General features: G+C 44.5%; 1 protein-coding gene across 1 annotated transcript in view; it reads left to right on the forward strand.

Annotated features, from left to right (window-relative positions):
- LOC122932452 (solute carrier family 13 member 5-like) overlaps window positions 1-26,032 on the forward strand; it is an 85,372-nt gene that overhangs the window by 37,364 nt on the left and 21,976 nt on the right. Inside the window, 5 exon segments of the mRNA XM_044286860.1 lie at window positions 11,191-11,319; window positions 14,791-14,927; window positions 19,822-19,945; window positions 19,947-20,034; window positions 21,173-21,226. Coding sequence (XP_044142795.1) covers window positions 11,191-11,319; window positions 14,791-14,927; window positions 19,822-19,945; window positions 19,947-20,034; window positions 21,173-21,226 — 532 coding nt within the window.

Below are 26,032 nucleotides of genomic sequence, written 5' to 3' on the forward strand. Positions count from 1 at the left end.
ATGTCAAAAGCTGCTCTTTTCACCCATGATGCATTATTAAAGGGTAAAAAAAAGTCCCAATAGAGAGGTTGGAAACACAAAAACCCAAAGGTTTATGTTTTCATTCAAATATAGCCCAATGGTGGATGCCATTCGAAAAACTATATATCAGAACTGGGATATACTAAGTGGTGATGAAGCCTTGAAAGATTTGGCACAGAACAAACCTATTATTGCGTTTAGGCAGAGCCGTACATTGAAAGATAGGCTGGTCAGAAGCTGGTATTTAGAAAAAAGACCAGATAGATGGTTGAGGGAGTTTGTACCTAAAGGCAATCGAAAATGTGGTAATTGTTCATTCTGTCGCTATAACCCCCAGCATAGGGTGGTTTATTTTGGAGGGTTACAACATAAGGTTAATCATCTAATCACTTGTCGGAGCAAATTTCTAGTGTACTTAATAATGTGCCCCTGTGGTCGCTTCTATATAGGCAAAACCATCAGACCGTTATTCAAAAGGATAAGGGAACACTTTGGATCAGTGACATTCGGTAGAGGTTGTCCCCGTTTAATTAAACATGTCAAAGAAGTACATAGGAGACGACCCCAGGGTATTAACATTCTCAGGTCTAGAAATTGTCCCCTTTCTTCCTACAGGGGGAGATAGACATACTCAGCTTCTACAAAAGGAAGCCAACTGGATTATAAAAGCCAGGGCCTTGGGCCCCTTAGGTCTGAATGACAGTAATGATTTAAGTGTTTTTCTCTAAATCCTGCTGATTTGCTGTATTTTAGACTATGTCTTGTGTATTTTATATGCAGTTTATGTAAGACCGTCTCTGCGCATGTCTGTAGGGGTGGCGCTTCTCTAAAGGTGACGCACTTGACGTCATCACATTAGGAGGCCAGAAAAAGCGTAACATATGCGAAACGGCCGTCGCCTCATGTTGTCTGTGTGGAGCACCTCGCCTTGATTGCCTGCTACGCATGTCTTTTATCCGAGTAAAGTTTGGACGTTCTTGGTGAGTGCCGTCTCGTATCTTCTAACTGTGTGGGGGACTTTGTGTTTGAGACTGAGCACCACCGAAGTCGATCGGGTCCCTGTGTCACCGCTGGGAGAGAGTGAAGAGTGTGATCCCGGGATTTGAGGGGAAGCTGAAGCAGTGCCGTCCTGCTCATTTGTCTCACTGTGTTCATTATCTTTAACATAGCCAAAACAAAAGTCAATAGGGGACGGATCCGTTTTTTATTGTGTCATATTGTGTCGGTGAAAACAGATCCGTTCCCATTGACTTACATTGTGTGTCAGGACGGATCTGTTTGGCTCAGTTTCGTCAGACGGACACCAAAACGCTGCAAGCAGCGTTTTGGTGTCCGCCTCTAAAGCGGAATGGAGACGGAGCAGAGCCAAACTGAAGCATTCTGAGCGGATCCTTATCCATTCAGAATGCATTAAGGGCAAAACTGATCCGTTTTGGACCGCTTGTGAGATCCCTGAACGGATCTCACAAACGGAAACCACAACGCCAGTGTGAAAGTAGCCTAAATCTGTTCTTTGACCTTGTTGATCAGGAGGCCATGCAAAAGTGAGGTTTAAATGGCCTCCCTTTGCTTAAGGGTAGGCATGAGCAAATTTACACAGTAAAGAAATTCTATTTGGGTACAAATTGAGGAAAGCGAGAGCAAGAGCTTCACCCAAATAAAGAGTCTTCTTACAGCTAAGACTATCCTCCTACGAGTATGCAAATGATCTTTCCATCCAAAAAAGACAAAGTCTCTCATGCTATCAGCTGTTAGTTATCAACACAATAAGTCAATACTCAGTCTTCTAAACAGGCCTTGAAGCATATATTAGATTGCCCCACATCAGACCAGAGCAGAGAGGACCAGCTCAGCTAGTTGAGAAACCTTGCTCAGGATCCAGGAGGTGAGGGGGGTACTATTTCTGCTTTTGGGCAGAGGAAAAACTAATTTGCTGGGATTGGTCAGAAGGTCAGCACAAGTCACATGTGCTTAACCCTTAAATCACAGGAAGGAACGCGTGATGGGCGTTAAACAATGCGCTACAGGAACAGGCTGGAAGGCATGCTGCGGAACTGGAAGGAAACCGTGGGGGAGGTGTCTGGGCAGGGCGGCACCTACAAAGATAGGGCCTGGGACTGCAGCGCTGAATAGGTTGACAACGGCAGCTGACCACCGAGGCTACTCGCCGCTAATGTGGCTGGACACGGACAATGACGAAGGCAGCCAGGGAGGACAAATGTATTTGTTCGTTGTACATCTCTAAGGTGCAGCGGTTGCGGCTGTTCTGAAGTGATCAGTGACTGCTTATTGATATAATAGAAACACGCATCGGACTATACCTGGAGTCTGAACTTATTTATGATACGATCTTCTACAGTGCAATGGTCCTCTACAGTGTAACAGCCACCTGCATATAACACATTGGCAGGTTGATTTTATCATCTGGCTGATATCTGCTCATGCTGGACGATTTTAGAAGCAGCTCCATACTGGATAAAGATAGGGAGTGTATAACCAGTATATAGCCAGTATAGGATTCGCTGTGGTTTTGTGTTTGTTGTAGCACTTATGGTATATATATTGTTGCCATTTTAGGATTTTAACTATTGTGTGGGTTTTAATAAATTACATCCACTTGGTGGATTTAGTACTCCCAATTGAGTGTGCCCCTATATTTTTGTATATTGTTCACTTCCCTTTTGGCCTGAGGGTGGGCCTTTTTAGGTCAGCACCTTATCCATTTAAGGTGAGAGGTTGAGCCGCTGGTGTTTGTTTTATTCATCAACTTGATGTTACCTGTTCAGAGGTTGAAGTGTATAGGACACACGGAACAAGATAAAAGTGTCAGGAATTTGCCGTTTGGCAGAAGAGTAGTATGATGTCAATTTCACTGAATTATTTACTTACCTTTGAAATGTCCAAATCGAGAGCTGGAAACTACTTGTGTTTTACAGACAAAGATGTAACCTAGCCATTTGAATCTTACTTGGCAAGAGGTACATGATGTTGATTTCGCAACGTTATGTACTTTTCTTTCATATGGTGAAATTCAGAGCTGGGAACCACTCGTATTTTGAAGAAATCAAGTAACCTAGTAGTTAGAACATATTTCATAATGTCAAATATTTCACTTTTCACTTATTTGTCCGTGTTGACACTGGAGAGCAGCCATCTCTCAAATGAGGAGAACAGGTTCTCTGGTTCTTCCAAAAGAAGTGAGTCCCAGAGGAGGGATCCTCATCAGACATTTCGGGTCTGTAGACTTAATATTACATTACCACTTGTTTTTGTTTAGAATTCTCCTTACCTTGAAAATATACAGAACTAGGAACCATGATGGTGAAAAAAGAAAAAAGAAAATGGTGCCCTTAGCTATAAATTGCTTTAGGTAAGAGTCAAATAAGAAGTTAGGACCAGTTAAAAGGGGTTGTCCAGCATTTAGTAAGTGATGGTCTATCCACAGGTAGGGGCGTACATAGAAACCACTGGGCCCCATGGCAAGAATCTGAATTGGGCCCCCTTGTGAGTGACCCAGAGCACCCCTTAGGGTACGTGCACAACTGCTGCAGAGGTTCCCGTAGAAGCCTCCATTGCAGGTTCTGGCAAAAACAAAGGGCAAAACACTGCTGCATGCCGGATCTCAAATGACCCCATGATTGTGCCAGCAGTGTTTGGCATATGCTGGATCTGGCGATTCTGGAATTCTGCTGGTATGCTGGAACAGAATACCGAAATCTGATCGCAAGTGATTACCTAGCCTTAACCGATGAACTGTGCCTGCTGCTGCTACTTCTTATATAGTTGTCACCCTTCCCCATGGACTGTGCCCATTGCTGCTACTTTTTATATAGTGTGCCATCCTTCCCCCATGGACTGTGCCTGCTCCTGCTTCACCTCCTTCCCGATGCTGACTAACTGTTTGTGCTGCTGGCAGAGCGTGGTCAGGGCCTGGGGCAGATCTTCACCGAGCTGGACTGGAGTCTTAACTGGTGACACTGCTCGATCAGGTCAGGTCCGGACTGGTCAGTCAGGTCACAGTGTGACGCATGCTGGCAGAGGGACAGGAAAGGGACATTTTACAAAGTGCAGACTCAGAAAACTAAAGGATTTAATCCAGTCACAACTGATGTTTGTCTGACTGCAGCAGAACCTCCTAATACGCACCTCAGCTGCTGCAGAACCTCCTAATACACACCTCAGCTGCTGAAGAACTTTATAATACACACATCAGCTGCTGCAGAACTTCATAATACACACATTAGCTGCTGCAGAACTTCATAATACACACCTCAGCTGCTGCAGAGCTTCATAATACATATCTAAGCTGCTGCAGGACTTTCCTAATACACACATCAGCTGCTGCAGAACCTTCTAATACACACCTCAGCTGCTGCAGAACCTCATAATACACACCTCAACTGCTGCAGAACCTCCTAATACACACCGCAGCTGCTGCAGAACCTCATAACACACACCTCAGCTACTGCAGGACCTCATAATGATGCTAGAGAACATATAAGGCTTTGATCACATCTGTGTTGGGGCCTCATTCACAGATCAGATCATAAATGCTGGACACAATTTTATAACCTGGCAGATGGAACTCGTTAGAGCTCATCATAGTCAGTGGGATCCATCAGGTGTTGTCGTCCATGAAGTGCCAGATCCATAATTGGGGTGATTTATGCTGTTGTGCTCCTATGACAGGTAGAACAGCGAACGTCACCAGAACAGATGTGAACAAAGCCTAATACACACCTCAGAAGCTGCAGAACATTGTAATAGTGACAAGGGGACTACAAGTCTCATCATCACCAGATATTATTGGAAATTAGGAGGCAACACAGAGAAAGGTAAAAGTGGAGAGAACTAAAACTCCCGGCAGACTTATTATGGTGCATCAGTATACATTACAAAGAGGAAGTATGAGTGAACTACAACTCCCAGCATTACCAGACTACTAGTGCATAAGTTGAAATTGCATGGACAAGACAGAATTACAACTCCCAGCTTTTATAGGATGTTATATGGGTTATCCCTGGACACCACTAACCTCTCCTCCAGCAGGCACCATACAGAAGCTCCTCCCCCTCACAGCGACATCACACAGGGCTTTCACCAGTCCTCTGCACTGGTCACATGATGATGACATCACCAAAAGTCCTTCAGACTTCTGCTGCTCTGCTATTCCTTGGTTTCCTGCACTGGTCACATGGTTGATGACATCACCAAAGGTCCTTCACCACATCTTACATTCTCTTTTCACAGGTAGCTATACAACTGTAATTAGTGGGTGGGGCCTATCCTCCACTGCGGGCCCCCTTCCCCCAGGGGCCCCATAGCGGCTACGTGGTCTGCCTCTATTGGAGGTACGCCACTGTCCACAGGATAGGCCATCACTAGATGATCGTAGGGGGTCTGGAACCCCACATCTCCGCCAATCAGATTACATATTGAAAGCAAAATCCTGTATAGTTATAGAACAGTAACCATAGATGATGAGGTCTATGTAACCACCAGACAAGTAATAGAACAGTTCTATAAGTTGTTGTCAATAAGATGACATTTTATTAAATATTGGTCATTAGTAGATTGGTCTAGGTGTTCAATATATTTAGACATTAGAGATCTATTATTATTATTATTATTCATTTGAATGTGCGGTTAATTCTGTGACGCTGTACATTTAAGAGGGGGTGTACATACTTAATATAAAAAGGCACTAGTACAATGTGCATGAACTTAGAAACAGACTGGTACAGAGGGGAAGAGGACCCTGACCATGAGAGCTTAAAATCTACAAGAGAAAGGGGAAACACACAGTAGGTGAGGGTAGGTATTCTATATATTTAGACATTAGTCCATCTATTACCAGTCCCTCTTGCAGCAAAACAACCCCACAACATGATGCTGCCACCCCCGTGTTTCACAGTTGGGATGGTGTTCTTAGGCTTCCAAGCTTCTCCTTTTTTCCTCCAAACTTAACGATGGTCATTATGGCCAAAAAGTTTCTCAATCTTTCATCAGACCACAAGACGTGTCTCCAAAAATGTAGGTCTTTGTTCCTGTGTGCATTTGCAAACATTATTCTGGCTTTTTTATGTTTCTTTTGGAGTGATGGCTTCTTCCTGGCAGAGTGGCCTTTCAGCCCATGTTGATACAGAACTCGCTTCACTGTGGATATTGACACAATCTTACCAGCTTCCGCCATCATCTTCGCGAGGTCTGTTTGTTCTTGGGTTGATATGCCCATGTCGGACCAAAGTACATTCATCTCTAGGACACAGAACCTGTGTCCTTCCTGAGCGGTATATGATGGCTGGACATTCTCATCTTGTTTTTTACTTGTTTGTATAATTTGTACAGATGAACGAGGCAGATTCAGGTATCTTGAAATTGCACCCAAGGTTGAGCCAGACTTGTGCAAGTCCACAATTCTCTTCCTGATATCTTGGCTGATTTCTTTATACTTTCACATGAAGCTACACAAAGAAGCAGTGTGTTTCAGGTGTGCATTTAAATACATCCACAGGTGTGTCTCTAATTAACTCAGATGTTGCCAGCTTCCAAACACACAACATCATTATATGGGCAGTCCAGAATTGTTTAAAGGCATAGTAATCTTAGTGTATGTAAACTTTTGACATTGCAGAAAGTAATAAAAATGCCTTAAAACATTCTCTCTCTTTCTCATTATTCTGGTATAATAATTATGGTAATCCTAATTGACCAAAAACAGGAAAAGTTTATTCTGATTTCCTGTCAGATATTGAGAAAAACATGCATATGTGACTTTTTATATAATGTATGTAAACTTCTGGTTTTAACTATATATGAGTGATCTAGGTGTTCTATATAATAGCTGAGTGGTTAGCCCTGGTAGCTTGCAGTGCTGGTGTCCTAGGTTCAAATCCATGGAGTTTGCATTAAGTTTGTATGTTCTTCCTGTGTTTGCGTTGGTTCCCACCGGGTACTTCCATTTCCTCCCACACTCCAAAGACATACTGATAGGGAACTTAGATTGTGAGTCCTATTGGGGACAGCTTGATGCAAATGTCTGTAAAGCGCTACAGAATATGTCAGCGCTATATTGCATAAAATAAATAAAACTTATACATGAATGTCACGTGCTGGAGGCTCAAAGGCAGACCTCCAGGACGTCATGAAAAACAGACCAAGGACCAACAGAGAACTTTATTATATATGTAATAAAAGAGCATGACAGTACAATATATGCAGGTTCACCAGCAGACCAGAGGCAAAACCCAGAGAGAGGAGAGCCAGTGAGCCCCGTTCTTCACAGAGCCCCTGGTGGTGGGGATGAACTGGGCCGAGGCCTCACTGGTCGCACCTCCAGGAAGGTCCCGGTACACTTGGCCCCTACCTGCAAAGGTAAAACCAGCAGAAACAGACAACAGAACTGGAACCTAAGCAAACACAGGACATGGGACAGACAACAAGACAAACAGGTACCAGCACAGAAGAAGATGCCTGGACCCCAAGGTCTCAGGCAGAGCTGCACACAGAAAAGAGATCCTCCCTCTGAAGAACCGAGGGACCCTCTCACGAAGGCAGGACACACATGGGACAGGAACAGAAGCAGTAAGGCACTGCAGGACAGACAGGGAAAGGACTAGATCAGAAGCAGAAGGCACTGCCAGGCTGGACATGGAACAGGCATGGTCAGAAGCAGTTAGGCACTGCCAAGCTATCAGATGCAGTTGGAGCACTGCTAGGCTACAGAGTGGATTCAGACAGAGAACAGGTACAGGAGATCAGGCAAAGCATGGTCAAGGATAACAACATGAACATCATTCAGGACAGGTACAGAAGAACAGACAAGGACAGAATATTAACAACAACACATAACCAGGCGACACCACAAACAAGGGCAGATGACAAAAAAACCTGGGTCAGCAGCAAGGGGCTACACCCAGTAAGGAACAGGACAGAAGATAGACTGACCCCCTGGGTGAGCAGCAAGGTGCAACACCCAGCAAGGCAGAAGATAGACTGACCACAAGCCCCACAGCTCACAGATAGATAAAGCTGCCTAACGAGGGCACCTGATAAACTATACCCAGAAACAGATCATGGAACGTTAACCCCATCAGAACAGGAGTACCAGAACAACAGAACACACAGGCTGCAGTACAGGACATTGCCCCTGGCAACCAGCATAAACGGAGTCCACCGCAGCCAGTACGCCAGAGCAAAAACAACCAGTGTCACAGTGACAAACAGAAAATCATCCATATTCAGACACTGTTCATACACAAGGCCGCAGCCAGTACACATTGCAGAACCAGCATACATCGAAACTCTCACAGCCAGTACGCAAATCGTAAACAGCCAGCCAGCAAGGCACCGGTCACAGGAACCACAGAATCCACAAACACAGGCCACAGTTCACACACTACACCGCAGCCAGCACGTAGTCCCAAGCAACCAGCATACACAGGTGTCAGCCTGCAGCCAGTACACAAGAGAGCATGCAGCCAGTACACAAGAGAGCATGCAGCCAGCCTACACGGCCACAACTGTCACAGTGAACCAAACCGTGACAATAAGTGATCTAGACATTATTTATATCTATACATTAGTGATCTAGGTGTCCTATATATTTATACAAGAGTGATCTAGGTGTTCTTTATAGTTACACATTCATTCAGACATTCTTTATATTTATACATTACTGAATAAGGCATTTTATATATTTATACATGAGTAATCTAGGTGTTCTTTATATTTATAGATTATACATTCTTTATATTTATACATTAGTGATCTGAATATCCTGTATATTTATACAATCATGATCTAGACCTTCTATATATTTATACATTACTGAGCTAAGCATTTTATATATTTATAGATTACTGATCTAAGCATTTTATATATTTATAGATTACTGATCTAAGCATTTTATATATTTCTACATGAGTGATCTAGGTGTTTTTTTCTATTTATAAATTAGACATTTAGACATTCTTTATATTGATATATTAGTGATCTAGGCCTCCTACGTATTTTCACCTGTTATCCACATTATGTATAATAGTAAAGGCTGCTACCTGTATTATACATGGACACAATGCGTTGTGAGTTGATCTGAGGAAATACTATTGCACAACACAGGTCCCATTGATGATCTGTCTTATTTAGGTACACCTATTTTATCACTTATCTGCTTATATTTTTAGCTGGGAAACCTGCCACCTGCATTACACAAACAAGGTTTTAACTATAGTATGACTATTATATATTTGACAATGGCTATTTTCTTGAAAAGTTGATATGTCCGGTCTATATTTTGTTTAAAGGGAGTCTGTCACCAACAAAACGACTGTTATACCAGGCACAATTTCATTGTACAGGCTAGATTAGCTAAATGCAATATCTTTAAGTTAGTAATCCATTGCTTCATTCTGGACAAAAAGTACTTCTAATTAATAAGCAAATGAGCAGTTAAGTGCACCGATGGCGGGTCCTAGCCACTCTGTGCAACCTTCCTCTTCCTGACTTCTCTGCCAGACACTGCCTCTCCTTGATTGACAGGGTCATGTTCCTGCATAGTCACCTTCCCTGGCCCTATCAATCAATAAAGAGTGGGAGGAGCTAGGGTGGACTGACTGGCTTGGTCCTGCTCGAAGTTCACTTGACTGCTCATTCTCATATGGATTAAAAGTACTTTTTCTCCAATATGAAGCTAAGGTTCACTATGTGAAAGCTACATTCAGCTGAGGCATTGCATTTACCAGGCATTCTGCCTGGTTTAACACAGAATTTCCTGGTGACAGATTTCCTTTAATGTTATGCTAATGGACCAGTCTAATGTAGGCACCATAGGTGGTCAGGAGGAAGTGTCCTAAAGAACGGAACATGCTGAAATAGAAATAAGCCAGCTCTGCATTCCTGATATGTTGCAGATTTTCAATAAGTCTTTGATTATTACTAGGGTTGAGTGAATCTAAGTATTCAAAGTGGACTTCGAGGAAAAATTCAATTCGCAACAAAGTCAAATTTGCTTGCACTTCAGTGGTAACAATTGATTTTTCTAAAATGGTGGCTGAAAGTAAAAAAAAATCTGCTCACCTCATTCACTTGATCGCGGAGAGGCCGTCCGCGCCCATCTTGATTGAAGAAAACCTGCCAAAAGACCTACGACGAGTGTGATGACATCACCACATGATCACGCTGGGAGCGCAAGGTCCTTTGGCAGGTTTCCTTCAGTCAAGACAGGAGCAGACGGCCTCTCCGCAATCGAGTGGATGAGGGGAGTATATTTTTTTTAAATCCCTAATTAACCCCTAAGCAGCTCAATGCGAAGCTGCCGAATGCATGCTTAAAGATCAGAAGTGCCCGATGAATGAGCATTTGCTTGTTCATTGGGCAAACGCCGGCAGAATTACACTGCAAGATGATCGCTAACGAGCATTCATGCGAACACTAGTTAGTGATTATCGGCCGAAATATTTGCCAGTGTAATACAGGCCTTAAGTATACAGAGATAGCTGTCAGCCCCTGATAAGGCCGAATGCACGCGGCCGTGGAACATGGACCTGAGCGGTCCGTGGTATCCCGGCCTGGCATCCTGCTGACAGCAGGAGCGCACGGCGCCATTGGTTGCTATGACACTGTGCGCTTCATGCCGACGCTGCACTACAGTAATACACTAGTATAGATCATACCAGTGTATTACTGTAAAGCAGCAGCAGCATGAAGCGCACTGCATCATAGCAACCAATGGCGCCGTGCGCTCCTGCTGTCAGCAGGATGCCAGGCCGGGATACCACGGACCGCTCACGTCTGTGTTCCACGGCCGCATGCATTCAGCCTAACACTTCCCCCATAAACAATTAAATCACAAAGAAGAGAGATTTAAATGTATAAATTCAAGTTTTACTGAATCTTTTTCCACAAAACTATATATCAATCTGCTCAGCTCCTCCTGCTCTATAACATGCTGTCTGCAGATTGCACAGCCTTTTGTGGAGACAGGTCCTCTCTAATGGCTGATCACCTTTTCACCTGTCTGTACCTGTCCTTCGAACAACCATTACTGCCTTATCCTTCATTTTATAATCCAACCACTAAAATGTTTAATTAGCTACCAGGTATATGAATATATATAACATGGTTTAAAAGGCTGGGATCATTATTTTCCTTTTCTTTTCCTCCATCCAGGAAGCCAGTTGTGCCTACTCAATAATCCTCATGGCTGTGTACTGGTGTACTGAGGTCATACCCCTTTCGGTCACTGCTCTGCTGCCGGTCCTGTTGTTCCCAATGTTTGGCATTCTGGAGTCAAAGCAGGTAAACAGTTCTCCGACAGCTGCCTTTTATGCCTGTGCTTTTAGGCTAGGTCTACATGGCGACATACTGCGACACGACAGTAGCAAAAGATCCATCCAAGTCGACCATTGACAATCATTCTAAAAAAATAATTGAGACTTTGGTGTGACACATGTCGCAATGTAGCTGTACCCTTACTGATTTCCTTGCTTTTTGCAAATTTGGGGTCTGACACTTTTTACTGCAAAAAATTAGCAAAATTAATTTTTGTTCACGGATTTAAGGCAGGGGCATTGCTACGGTCTTCATCAATCAAGAAGTGACCGCCCTAGTCTCTGTCACCACTTGTCACTATTTTGTTTTTCCTTACAAAGACCTTTATCTTGGAAAAAAAGGAAAGATAATGTATATAATCTGTATCACTGTATCTGTAACAATCCGAATTCCAAAGTTATCATGTTATTTATTCTGCTCAGCGAATGTCATAAAAAAACTTTAATACATTGTGCGAGAATTGCAATTATTTGTTTGTTTGTTTTTGCCACCTCTGAAAAAAAACTGAATAAGGGCTCTTTCACACCTGCGTTCTTTTCTTCCGGCATAGAGTTCCGTCGTCGGGGCTCTATGCCGGAAGAATCCTGATCAGTTTTATCCTAATGCATTCTGAATGGAGAGAAATCCGTTCAGGATGCATCAGGATGTCTTCAGTTCAGGACTGGAAAGTTTTTTGGCCGGAGAAAATACCGCAGCATGCTGCGCTTTTTGCTCCGGCCAAAAATCCTGAACACTTGCCGCAAGGCCGGATCCGGAATGAATGCCCATTGAAAGGCATTGATCCGGATCCGGCCTTAAGCTAAACGTCGTTTCGGCGCATTGCCGGATCCGACGTTTAGCTTTTTCTGAATGGTTACCATGGCTGCCGGGACGCTAAAGTCCTGTCTGCCATGGTAAAGTGTAGTGCGGAGCGGGGGAGAAGCATACTTACCGTCCGTGCGGCTCCCGGGGCGCTCCAGAGTGACGTCAGGGAGCCCCACGCGCATGGATGACGTGATCACATGGCACGTCATACATGCGCATGGGGCGCTCTGACGTCATTCTGGAGCGCCCCGGGAGCCGCACGGACGGTAAGTATACCGCTCCCCCGCTCCCCGCTCCTACTATGGCAACCAGGACTTTAATAGCGTCCTGGCTGCCATAGTAACACTGAACGCATTTTGAAGACGGATCCGTCTTCAAATGCTTTCAGTTCACTTGCGTTTTTCCGGATCCGGCGTGTACACGCCGGATCCGGACAACGCTAGTGTGAAAGAGCCCTAAAAAAGTGATCAAAAGGTTGTATGTAATGCAAAATAGTTCCAATGAAAGCTTAGCCCAGGCATCCTCAAACTGCGGCCCTCCAGCTGTTGCAAAACTACAACTCCCAGCATGCCCAAACAGCCTACAGGTATCAGCCTACAGCAGGGCATTGTGGGAGTTGTAGTTTTAAAACAGCTGGAGGGCCGCAGTTTGAGGATGCCTGGCTTAGCCCAAAAAAGAAAGCCCTCACACAGCTCTGTCAATGGAAAAAAAGTTATGGGACTTGGAATGTGGTGACAGATTTTTTTCTTTTTTTTTTTATAAATGTGAAAGTAGTTCAACTTAAAATAAAAACTATATCACCACAATCATATTGCCCCATAGAATTAAATTATTATGTTATCTATAACAAAAGCTAGAAAAAGGAAACACAAAAAACAATGACAGAATTTTTTCTTTTTTTTTTTCTTTCATTCACTCCCTTCTGACCCTAAAAAGTGGTGAGACTAGAAAAAATATTATGATCCCTAAAGATATGCTGCCAAAGCATATACAGTACTCCAGCATGTGGTGAGATTTATGATAGCGACTGTAACAGTGAAAACACCCCAATAACAGTACTAGCCATACATCACCCATAATGTTGACCCTCAAGATGTGTCAAACTAGTAGTAGTAGTAGTACTAGTAGTACTAGTCACAGAGTCCCCAGAACTGTACCAGCCATAGTGAACCTAGAACCCTGATTGTCCCAAAGTCTGTTGAGCAGTACTTGCAGCAGAGGCCTCATAACTGAGCCATCCATAGAGACCATGATTCTATTCATGTTATCCCTGTTGATGTTTAGCATCCATGTTGGTCATGCGGGTCTCCTACATGGGCCAACAGAAGCGTCTATTTTACGGTGCTGAATTGACAGATAGCCACCCTCTTGGTCAACTATGTTATTTAGACAGACACAGTATTACAGTACAGGCATGGTCTTGGGACATTGTGGATACACAGATACGTTGCTGGAGATTCAAGGCAGATGCCTGGGCCTATCGATAAATTCACAGGGGTGCAGCTATAGGAGATTTAGGGTTAGAGGTTACACACAGCCCGTGGTACCTGAGAGGGCACAAAGCACCCTCTAAAGGGAACCTGTCACCGTGCAAATGCAATGTAAGCTACAGGCACCATGTTATAGAGCAGGAGGAGTCATTTATTCATTTAAATTCTGCTCATTCAGTGGTTTGAAGTCCCGGAGGCGGTCCTATCGGTGACTGACAGCCTGACCTCTATGACTGTGTATACAGAGGTACCTGTCAATCACTGATATGACTGCCTCCTGGACTACAAAGTCCAGAAAGAGCAGGAATTTATATGAATAAATACAGATTTCCCCACAAATCTATATATAAATCTGCTCAGCTCCTCCTGCTCTGTAACATGGTGCCAGCAACTCAGACACCACTGTTCAATGTGACAGGTTCCTTTTAAACATAAAAAGACACCCAGCGGCCACTGTTAAAGATTACAGATTTTGCACTGGGTTCCAGGAGCTTCAAGTAAGGCTACATTCACACGTCAGTATTTTTCTATAATCCGAATTTCGGTCCGTTTTTTGCGGATCCGTTGTTCCTGAAAATGTTTCCGTATGTCATCCGTTTTTTGCGGATCCGCAAAAAACGGAAACATGCATACATTTCAATAATCAAATAAAGTTGTTTGGATTTCTTTGAAAAAAAGAAAAAAAACATTTGCTATGTGTTTCCAGGAACGGATTCCGCAAAAAACGGAAGACATACGGAATGACATCTGAATGTCTTCAGTTTTTTGCGGATCCATTGACTTTGCATTGTACCAGGATCCGAATTTTGCGGAAAAGAATAGGACATGTTTTATATTTAAACGGACATGCGGAACGGAACAACGGAAACGGACAGCACACATTGTGCTGTCCGATTTTTTCCAGGACCCATTGAAAATGAATGGGTCCAGATCTGGTCCTGATCTGTTCCGCAAAAAACGGAACAGATCAGGAAAGAAAAAACGGACGTGTGAATGGACCCTAACACTTGCCATTGAGTAAGACCACCCACTGGACTCCTGAGCACAAAAAGAGCAGAGATGTAAATCAATAACTCTATAATCAGTTCTATGCTCCTATTTGTCCATAATACAATGTGACAGCTACCAATGTTATTTTTCCTAGGTTTGCATGCAGTACCTGACGGACACTAACATGTTGTTTGTTGGAGGCCTCATCGTAGCAGTGGCTGTGGAGCACTGGAACCTACATAAGAGAATTGCATTGAAGGTTCTGCTCATTGTTGGAGTTAGACCTCCCTTGTAAGACCCGTCCTAAGTTCTTCTTCTACCTGAATGTTACTAATCTATTTATGCAAAACACAAATGAACATTTTCATACAGTTAAACCTTATTTGTGCTGTCATATTCTGGCTCTAGGAGCTTTTTTCTGTTCTGAGGACCCTTCACAAGGTTATCGCATAGAATTGAATTACTAATAACCATTGGGCACATAGATATTGTATTTAGATGCAATTTTTGTAAGTGTTTTTTTGGGGTGGCCTTTTAGAATTAAACATTTTTAAATATGTTTTTGTCATGCATTTTATACAGAAGCCTATGGGAAAAAGCATGAAAACACACTTAAAGGGACACTGGCATTATAAAGGGTCATTTATTTTAAACTGAATGCTCATAGAAAACAATTTTTTAAGAATTTTTGTCCGTTTATCTTTTTCATTTCAGCAGTAGTATAGGTATACTGTATATTGTGGGGCACAGTGTAGAGGTATACTGTATATTGTGTGGCACAGTGTAGAGGTATACTGTATATTTTGTGGCACAGTGTAGAGGTATACTGTATATTTTGTGGCACAGTGTAGAGGTATACTGTATATTGTGTGGCACAGTGTAGCGGTATACTGTATATTGTGTGGCACAGTGTAGAGGTATACTGTATATTGTGTGGCACAGTGTAGCGGTATACTGTATATTGTGGGGCACAGTGTAGAGGTATACTGTATATTGTGGGGCACAGTGTAGTGGTATACTGTATATTGTGTGGCACAGTGTAGCAGTATACTGTATATTGCGTGGCACAGTGTAGCGGTATACTGTATATTGCGTGGCGCAGTGTAGCGGTATACTGTATATTGCGTGGCACAGTTTAGCGGTATACTGTATATTGTGTGGCACAGTGTAGAGGTATACTGTATATGATGTGGCACAGTGTAGCGGTATACTGTACATTGTGTGGCACAGTGTAGGCTATATGTGTATAACATAAACATATTTCACATGAAAACTTACAATTACTTGGCTTGGCCCTTGGGGATCTCGGACGCCACTTCAACACTTTGGCCGGGGCTCGGCGGGAGCTGATGTAGTGTTTTATCCTAATGAGAAAGATTTCATAATAAGGATTAAGGGGCAGAGGGATAGCAAAGCAGGGATAGGCTGGTGCTGCTACTAGGGGGTCATACCATGGGGGAGTAAAAAAGCCCACCATAATGCCCCCCAGTAGAAATAATTCTCCTTATAATGTGCAAAACATACCCCCTCGTAATGCCCCCAGTTGAGCTAATGTTCCCATAATGTGCCAATATAAAATACCTCTTCTAGTGCCCCCGTAGATGACCCCATAGTGCTCCTCTCCCCCCTTCCCCATAGTACCCACCATAATGTGTCCCAGTATAAAATGCTCCTATACAGAGCCCCCATATAAAATACCCCTTCTTTTTAGCCTCTGTAGATGTCCCTATAGTGCCACCCAATAATGTGCCAGTAATAAGTGCCCCAATAGATGCCCCCAATCATGTACCAATAAGATGTGCCCCCATATCATGTGCCAGTAAGGGTACTTTCACACTTGCGGCAGGACGGATCCGACATGCTGTTCACCATGTCGGATCCGTCCTGCGGCTATTTCGCCGTGCCCGCGGACCGCCGCTCCGTCCCCATTGACTATAATGGGGACGGGGGCGGAGCTCCGGCGCAGCACGGCGCTGCACGGAGAAAGGCCGCCGGACTAAAACTACTGCATGTCAGGCTTTTTAGTCCGGCGGCTTTCTCCGTGCACCGCCGTGCTGCGCCGGAGCTCCGCCCCCGTCCCCATTGTAGTCAATGGGGACGGAGCGGCGGTCCGCAGGCACGGCGAAATAGCCGCAGGACGGATCCGACATGGTGAACAGCATGTCGGATCCGTCCTGCCGCAAGTGTGAAACTAGCCTAAGATGTGCCCCCATAGATGCCCCCCAATCATGTGCCAGTAATAAGAGCCCCCCACCATCATGTGCCAGTAGCCTGAGTGCCCCCCTATCATGTGCCAGTAGCCCCCCTATCAAGTGCCAGTAGCCCCCCTATCAAGTGCCAGTAGCCTCCTATCATGTTCCAGTATCCCCCCTTATGTGCCAGTAGCCCCCCTTATGTCTGTGCCAGTAGCCCCCCTTATGTGCCAGTAGCCCCCCTTATGTGCCAGCAGCCCCCCTTATGTCTGTGCCAGCAGCCCCCCTTATGTCTGTGCCAGCAGCCCCCTTATGTCTGTGCCAGAAGCCCCCCTTATGTGCCAGTAGCCCCCCTTATGTCTGTGCCAGCAGACCCCCTTATGTGCCAGCAGCCCCCTTATGTCTGTGCCAGAAGCCCCCCTTATGTCTGTGCCAGAAGCCCCCTTATGTGCCAGTAGCCCCCCTTATGTGCCAGCAGCCCCCCTTATGTGCCAGTAGCCCCCCTTATGTGGCAGCAGTCCCCTTATGTGTCAGTAGCCAGTATCCCACCTTATGTCTGTGCCAGAAGCCCCCCTTATGTGCCAGTAGCCAGTATCCCCCCTTATGTGCCATCAGCCCCCCTTATGTTTGTGCCAGCCCAGCATCTCCCCTTATGTGCCAGGATTGTCATTTTTACATATATAAAAAAAAACGTATACTTACCTCCTCCAGGATGCGATGCAGCCTCTTCCGGCCTGTGTCCCTCGCTGGCCTGACGTCATCGCGCCGCCTGCACCGGCCTCTGATAGGCTGCTGGCCTAGTGCTGGCAGCCTATCAGAGGAACAGGGAGGACGGCGATACAGATGAGATGACTTTGGAGATGAGTGAGCGCTTCCACAATGGAAGCGCAGCGCTCACCTCCTGCTGTGCCCTGCCGGCGCCCCCCTTCTGACAGCGCCCCGGGCGGCTGCCCGCCCCGCCCCAAGAAACGGCCCTGCTCATAGTAGGTGTAGAATTGGAGTAACAGTATGACAGCTCTATTGTTCTCTTAATAGGTTTAGATAAAGTAGCTCCTAGAACAGCATTCTAGGATTAGTGTAATGTGTGACGCTGCAATTAAGTCACAGGAGGTACCAAATACTTGTCCGTGATGCCCATAAAAGTAATTCTTTGACAGATTTATTAGTAACTTTGAGACCATCATCAGAATTGTGATTTCACCTTAGGGTGAGATTGTGTGCACCATGTAATTCAGAATAAGTTCATAATTAGTCAAATATTTCCATATTATCCAGCATTACATATACCCAGTGGCGATTAAAATTAGAGAACAACACACAATTTCCGAAATGTCAAGGTCGTAGTGTAGTCCTATGTTAATATATCCTAACATGAGTAAAATCGCAGTATTTATGGATTCTTTTATAAATTGTATTTATTCTAAAGCACAGAATAAAAAAGTAAATAAGATAATTGAAAAAGAACACTGATCAAAATTGGAGAACACTTTCAGATACCTGCAAGTTATTGGTGTTAATCTGGCAACTGGTGCTAATTTCCTATTTAACTGGCAGTCTTACTTTCCAGTTTTCTGTGACTTTGCCAAAATGGTGTGCCGTTCCAAAGTGACTGAAACCCTCTGGCAGCAGGTTGTCCAGATGAATGCCAAAGGGGTGACCCTATCAGCCATAGCAAGAGAAGTTGGTTGTTCCAAGTCTGATTTCTAGAATATTGCGTCTTTACAACATCACAAACTCATTCAAGTCCCCCAAGAAGGCTGGTCGCCCTCGAAAGACAAATGCAAGAGAGGACAGGATAATGCAGAGAATCTCCATGGATAATCGTTTTAAAACTGCAGCTGGAATTGCTCGCCAGTTCAGCACCGAACAGGGTGAGGATCTGTCTCGCCATACATTGTCTCGACGTTTAAGAACATTTGGACTCAAAGCCCTCTCATTATCAGAAAGAATCAAAAGGCTAGACTCCCCTTTGCTGAGGAGCATGTTGTGTGGACAGAGGAGAAGTGGTCCAGAGTTCATTTTAGTGATGAAAGCAAGTTTAATGTACCGTATTTGGGTCGTATAGGGAAACAATATGTTTCGTCAACAACTGGGAAAGACTGAACCCAAAGTGTGTAAAGAAGTCAGTGAAAGGTGGAGAAGGAAGTGTCATGGTTTGGGAAATGTTTTCTGCAGCAGGAGTTGGACCTCTCATACAGCTACATGGCAGAGTAAACGCAAGTGTGTATCAGAACTTTCTTCAACAACACATGGTTCCTTCCTTGCGTTCATCACTCAATCACCCAGATATCTTAATGCAGGACAATGTCCCCTATCACACAGCAAAACGGGTAAAGCAGTTCCTTGAAACTGAACACATTGAAACAATGAAATGCCCAGCCCAGAACCCTGATCTAAACCCAATAGAGAACTTCTGGAAAATCCTTGGTGACAAAGTTATGGTCAAGAAACCCACAACAGTCACAGAACTGTTGAAGAGACTGGAAGAAGAGTGGACCAAAATCATACCAGAGCAGTGTGAGAGACTAGTGATGTCCTGTGGCTGCAGATGTGCTCAAGTCATTCAAAGCAAGGGCCTGTACACTTCCTATTGATTGGTGACTGTTGTAACCTTCAGAAAATTTAGTTAGAATCTTTCTCTGAGCTACAGTCATTGCTGTTCTCCAATTATGATCATCAGGTTTTTTGAAAAATAAAGGATTTATGTTGATATACTTTGGTTATTTTGGGAAAACACTGTTCTAATGGCATGGTGTAGCCCTTACAAAAAATACTTCAAATGATGATCAATGTAGATTACATTATTTCTGAAAAAATCAAGTGTTCATAAATTGTTCTCTAATTTTGATTGCCAGTGGATATGACAGGTGGATAAAACCTGCAAATTGTTGTCCAAAGATGAACTAACACTGTAATGCAGTGGTTCACATACAGCAGGACCACCGCAAGGGTGTGTTCATTACTAACAATGATTTCCTCCGAATTCTCCTTAGATTAATGTTGGGGTTCATGGGAGTCACCGCCTTTCTGTCTATGTGGATTAGCAATACAGCAACCACAGCCATGATGGTCCCTATTGTTCAAGCAGTTTTAAGTCAGCTTAATAATACCAAGCACGGACCCTTCCATTTTGGATCCAGACGGACAAACAAATTCAGAAATGCAACTAGATGAGAAGAATACCATCCCCATGACCAATGTGCAAGGTAAGTGCAGGAACTGTTCTGATCTTAATCTGCTCAGTCACTTTGGACAATCACTTTCGACTATGATTCTCTATTCGCGACCTGCTGCATCTCTAGAACCAGCAGCAAATTGTCCAAAATAACCATAAACTATATATAACAATATATAATATATATATACTATATATAACAATATATGTGCAACACAAAGTCTCAGAAATCAACTCCTCTTTTGACATGCCTATAAGAATGGGTTTACAGTGGGTTAAAGGGGTATTCCCATCTCAGAGATTGATATCATATCGCTAGGATATGCCATCAATATCAGATAGATGCCAGTCCCACCTCTGAGACCCGCTCCTATCTCTAGAATGGTCCACCTGAAGTCAAGGACAGCACACCACGCATGCGCAGCCCCCCTTCTTTCATCACTATGGGAGGTTTGAAAATAGCCGAGCACCAGATCAGAAATTTCCGGCAGTCGATAAATGTGCTAGTGTGCTCTCTATTCACCATCGTGGGGCTTCCAAAAAAAGCCAAGCGCATCCGTTCAGCTATTTGCAGAACCCCCATAGCTGTGAATGGAAAGCACGCCTCGAATGCACGGTGTGCTCTCCTTCATGTCTGGGCCCTGTTCTGGAGATAGAAGTGAGACCCGCACCTTTCTGACATTGATGGCATATCCTTCCTAGCCATCAATGTTTCAGATGGATGAACCCCATGAAGGCTCCCCATTGGGTTTTCCATGGGGGATATATGTTTGAATACTTGAAAATACTGTCAGGTAAATTAAATGTTGAATACTTGAATATCCTGTCAGGTAAATTAACTTTAATGGGCGAAACAGAGTTAAAAGAATTCATCTCTGAACTCACTTTGACCTGCTTTCTGCTTGTTTTCTGGATTTTTTGTCAGACAGAAAAGTGTGGTAGGCTGTGCTACAATGTCAAGCAAAGCAATGGAAATGAACAGATAGCAGGTCAAACGGAGACCTAAGTCCTTTTCAAGCAGTGGAGTGAATTTACCTGTCGTGGTATACATAGGAATACTTTTTTTCAGAGGTGCTATAAAGCAGTGTGAACCTGACCTAGGATGGATGGAAGACAACTACACATATGGTTAGTGTTAGTTATTAACCTTAATATTGTCATCGTTTCAGGCCAATCTGATTTTATGGATAAAAAGAATATCATCCCCTTGACTGATGTGCATGGTAAGTACAGGAATTATTCTGACCTTATTCTGCACATTTAATACCAGTGTTGTACTGTATAACTCTGCATAATTTTCAGGGATGTATTCTGAAACTGGCCCATCCCTGAAATACTGTGCATGGATATTAACTCTCTGGATATTCTCATCGCTAATACAATCACAATACAGATTATGAAACACTTTATTTGCTGAGACGCCTATTGAGAGTGGTCATACCTGTTCGTTGCTTCATATAGTCTCCAGGAAGAGGAGGATTACTGCCAACCTCCATCAAAGACCAGGAAGTGCCAGGGGCAGCTACCACACACACGATAGTCTCTTTCTGTCACAGTGAATCTATTAGGGTACTTTCACACTAGCGTTTTTGTTTTGAGTTCCATCACAGGGGCTCAATACCGGAAAAAAAATGATCAGTTTTATCCTAATGCGTTCTAAATGGAGAGCAATCCGTTCAGTATGCATCAGGATGCATCAGTTCAGTCCCTCTTATGTTTTTTGGCCGGAGAAAATACTGCAGCATGCTGCAGTTTTCTCTCCGGCCAAAAATCCTGAACACTTACCGGAATGCCGGATCCGGCATTAATTTCCATAAAAATGCATTAATAACGGATCCGGCACCAAGTGTTCCAGCAAAACGGATTCGGTTTTGCAGTCTGCACAAGTGCAGACCTTTAAAAATGAGAAAAAAATAAATACCGGATCCGTTTTTCCAGATGACAACCGGAAAGACATATCCGGTATTGCAATGCATTTGTGAGACGGATCCACATCCGGATCTGTCTCATAAATGCATCCGTTTGCGTCCGGATTGCCGGATCCCTTTGCCGCAAGTGTGAAAGTACCCTTACTGTATATAGATTTCCTTTAAATTTGTTGTGCCATGTTTAAAAGTTTAAAGAGGACCTTTCACCGCTCCTGACATGTCTGTTTTAATAGCTCCATGCATTCCCATGTAATAACAATTCTTATGTCTCTATGTTGTGCCGTTCCTTTATTATTTCTAGAAGTTATGAATGAATTGCTAGCAGTCTGCAGTAAGGGTACAGAGGGGCGGTAACCAGTTGGGGGCGTGTACCTGCACAGACTCACTCTATCCAATCAGTGCTGCCATCGTCAGACTGTGCAGGTACACGCCCCCCAACTGGTTACCTCCCCTCTGTACCCTTACTGCAGACTGCTAGAAATTATTCATAACTTCTAGCAGAAATAATAAAGGAATAGCACAACATAGAGCCTTAAGAATAGATGCTCCAGAATTGTTAGTATGTGGGAAATGCATGAAGCTATTAAAACAGACGTGTCAGAAGTAGTGATGATTGAGCATGCTCGGCCGAAAACCTGCTAAGCAGCCAATAAACGTGCAGCTAAGTACTGCCCTCACTGTAATGCCAGTAGCCATGTTGGCTGCTGGCATTACAGTGATTGGCTGGCAGGAACGCGTCATCGGGTGCTATATAGAAAAACAGTAAACAATTGCAACCAAAAGGTAGCATTGTGTTTTTAATTTTACATTTGACATTTCATTTTAATTTTACATTTACAGAATTAAAGTTTTTGATATGGACTCTATAATGGCCAAGCAGTAAATGTGTAGTAAAGGCACAGATCATTGTAATTCTCAGTAAAAAAAAAAAAAAAAAGGCATCCATTAACCACAACTAGAACATCTGCTGACAGTGGAAACATTCTTCTATTTTACTTACACACAAAATACAGATACTCCCAGGATTGTTCTTTGGTTATCAATTGTTGTTTTAAAGGGTTAATATTGTGTTAAGAAATAGGACATTTACATTACGCTGGTTTCTGGTATAGTTTGTCTAAAATTACTTATTTAACTTCACCAATTAAACATTGACCTTAAGATTCTCCTAAAAGTTAATCTGACCGTCTTTCTACTTCTGGACTTTTAAACCTTTGAGCCAATGCTGAATGGTGATTTAGGCCTCATGCACACGACCGTTGTGTGCACCCGTGGCCGTTGTGCCGTTTTCCGTTTTTTTCTGCGGCTCCATTGACTTTCAATGGGGCCGTAGAAAACTCGGCTTGTGCACCGTTTTTACACCGCGCCCGTGACCCGTGTTTCGAGGCCGTGAAAAAAATATAACCTGTCCTATTTTTTTCACGGCCAACGGTTCACGGGCCCATTCAAGTCAATGGGTCCGTGAAAGAACACGGATGCACACAAGATTGGCATCCGTGTCCTGTGATCCGTGGCCGTAGGTTGCTTTCATACAGACGGATCCGAAGATCCGTCTGCATAAAAGCTTTTTCTGATCTAAGTTTTCACTTCGTGAAAACTCATTTCCGACAGTATATTCTAACACAGAAGCGTTCCCATGGTGATGGGGACGCTTCAGGTTAGAATATACTGAAAAACTGTGTACATGACTGCCCCCTGCTGCCTGGCAGGTGCTGCCAGGCAGCAGGGGGCAGACCCCCCCCCCCCCTGTTTTTAACTCATTTGTGGCCAGTGCGGCCGCCCCCCCCCCCTCCCTCCCCTGTAGTTAACTTCTTGGTAGCCAGCCCCCCCTCCCTCCCCTGTAGTTAACTAATTGGTGTCCAGTGGGCCCCCCCTCCGTCCGCTATAGATAACTCATTGGTGTCCAGTGGGCCCCCCCTCCGTCCGCTATAGATAACTCATTGGTGGCCAGTGGGCCCTCTCCCCTCCCACCCCCTCCTAATTAAAATCGCCCCCCTATCATTGGTGGCAGTGGTGAGTACCGATCGGAGTCCCAGTGTAATCGCTGGGGCTCCGATCGGTAACCATGGCAACCAGGACGCTACTGCAGTCCCGGTTGCCATGGTAGCTTAGCAATTTGTAGAAGCTTTATACTTACCTGAAGAGCAGCGATGTCTGTGACCGGCCGGGAGCTCCTCCTACTGGTAAGTGACAGGTCTGTGCTATAAGCAATGCGCCGCACAGACCTTTCACTTACCAGTAGGAGGAGCTCCCGGCCGGTCACAGACATCGCAGCTCTTCAGGTAAGTATGAAGCTTCTACAAATTGCTAAGCTACCATGGCAACCGGGACTGCAGTAGCGTCCCGGTTGCCATGGTTACCGATCGGAGCCCCAGCGATTACACTGGGACTCCGATCGGTACTCACCACTGCCACCAATGATAGGGGGGCGATTTTAATTAGGAGGGGGAGGGAGGGGAGAGGGCCCACTGGCCACCAACGAGTTATCTACAGCGGAGGGAGGGGGGGCCCACTGGACACCAATGAGTTATCTATAGCGGACGGAGGGGGGGCCCACTGGACACCAATGAGTTATCTATAGCGGACGGAGGGGGGGCCCACTGGACACCAATGAGTTATCTATAGCGGACGGAGGGGGGGCCCACTGGCCACCAACGAGTTAACTACAGGGGAGGGAGGGGGGGCCCACTGGACACCAACGAGTTTACTACAGGGGAGGGAGGGGGGGGGCGGCCGCACAGGGGAGGGAGGGGGGGGGGCGGCCGCACTGGCCACCAATGAGTTAACTACAGGGGAGGGAGGGGGGGCGGCCGCACTGGCCACCAATGAGTTAAAAACAGGGGGGGGGGGTCTGCCCCCTGCTGCCTGGCAGCACCTGCCAGGCAGCAGGGGGCAGTCATGTACACAGTTTTTCAGTATATTCTAACCTGAAGCGTCCCCATCACCATGGGAACGCCTCTGTGTTAGAATATACTGTCGGATCTGATTTTCACGATGTAGCTCATATCCGACAGTATATTCTAACATAGAGGCTTTTCCATGGTGATGGGGACGCTTCAAGTTAAAATATACCATCGGATTGGAGAAAACTCCAATCCGATGGTATAAAAGAACTCTAGACTTTACATTGAAAGTCAATGGGGACGGATCCGTTTGAAATGGCACCATATTGTGTCAACTTCAAACGGATCCGTCCCTATTGACTTGCATTGTAATTCAGGACGGATCCGTTTGGCTCCGCACGGCCAGGCGGACGCCAAAACGACTTTTTTTTCATGTCCGTGGATCCTCCAAAAATCAAGGAAGACCCACGGACGAAAAAACGGTCACGGATCACGGACCCACGGACCCCGTTTTTGCGGGCCGTGAAAAAAAACTGTCGTGTGCATGAGGCCTTACACGAATGGTGCTTACATCTGGAGTACATTTCAGAAGAAAATGACCACACTGTATATATAATGGCGGAAATATATCGCTGTGCTGCAAAACTGGTTTAGTTCAGACTTTGCATTTTTTTATTGAAAAGATTGGGGGGGGGGATCTAAATACAAAAACTTTATAAAAATTCTAAGTATGGACTGTATAGCAATGTTCATGCTAATGGCAGAGCTGTGTGCACAGAACCTGTCTTTCACCACATGGAATCACTAAAGTTCCCTGCTCTGCCTTATGGTTCCCACACAAAGCACAGTATGCTGCTGAAAAAACAGAGGCACATGCCAAAATATACAGTATGTTCTTTAAGCAGTTGTCCAGGATTTTGCTTATTGGTTGTCTATCCTTAGCATAAGAGACAGTTAAAACAACTAGAGGTGACCTATACCCACCTGTAGATATTTTACTCACTTCACTAGGGAGGGGGAATCATCAGGGGGAGCATCTAGCTTGTGTCCCACACCACCCATGACAGGGTCGACCAAAGTTAGAATCCCACAGATGACTTGTGAAGAATCACTCTCTCCGTTCCTAGGGAATCTTTAATAACCTCAACATGTTTCAGGGAATACTCTTATCCCCTTCATCAGGAGAAAAAAACAAATACCAAATCCTTTGGCACCATTTGATTTCCATTCTGCTTATCCTTTTACTTTTTCCCTATTG

This window comes from Bufo gargarizans, chromosome 3 (assembly GCF_014858855.1).
Source record: "Bufo gargarizans isolate SCDJY-AF-19 chromosome 3, ASM1485885v1, whole genome shotgun sequence".
Lineage (NCBI taxonomy): Eukaryota > Metazoa > Chordata > Amphibia > Anura > Bufonidae > Bufo > Bufo gargarizans.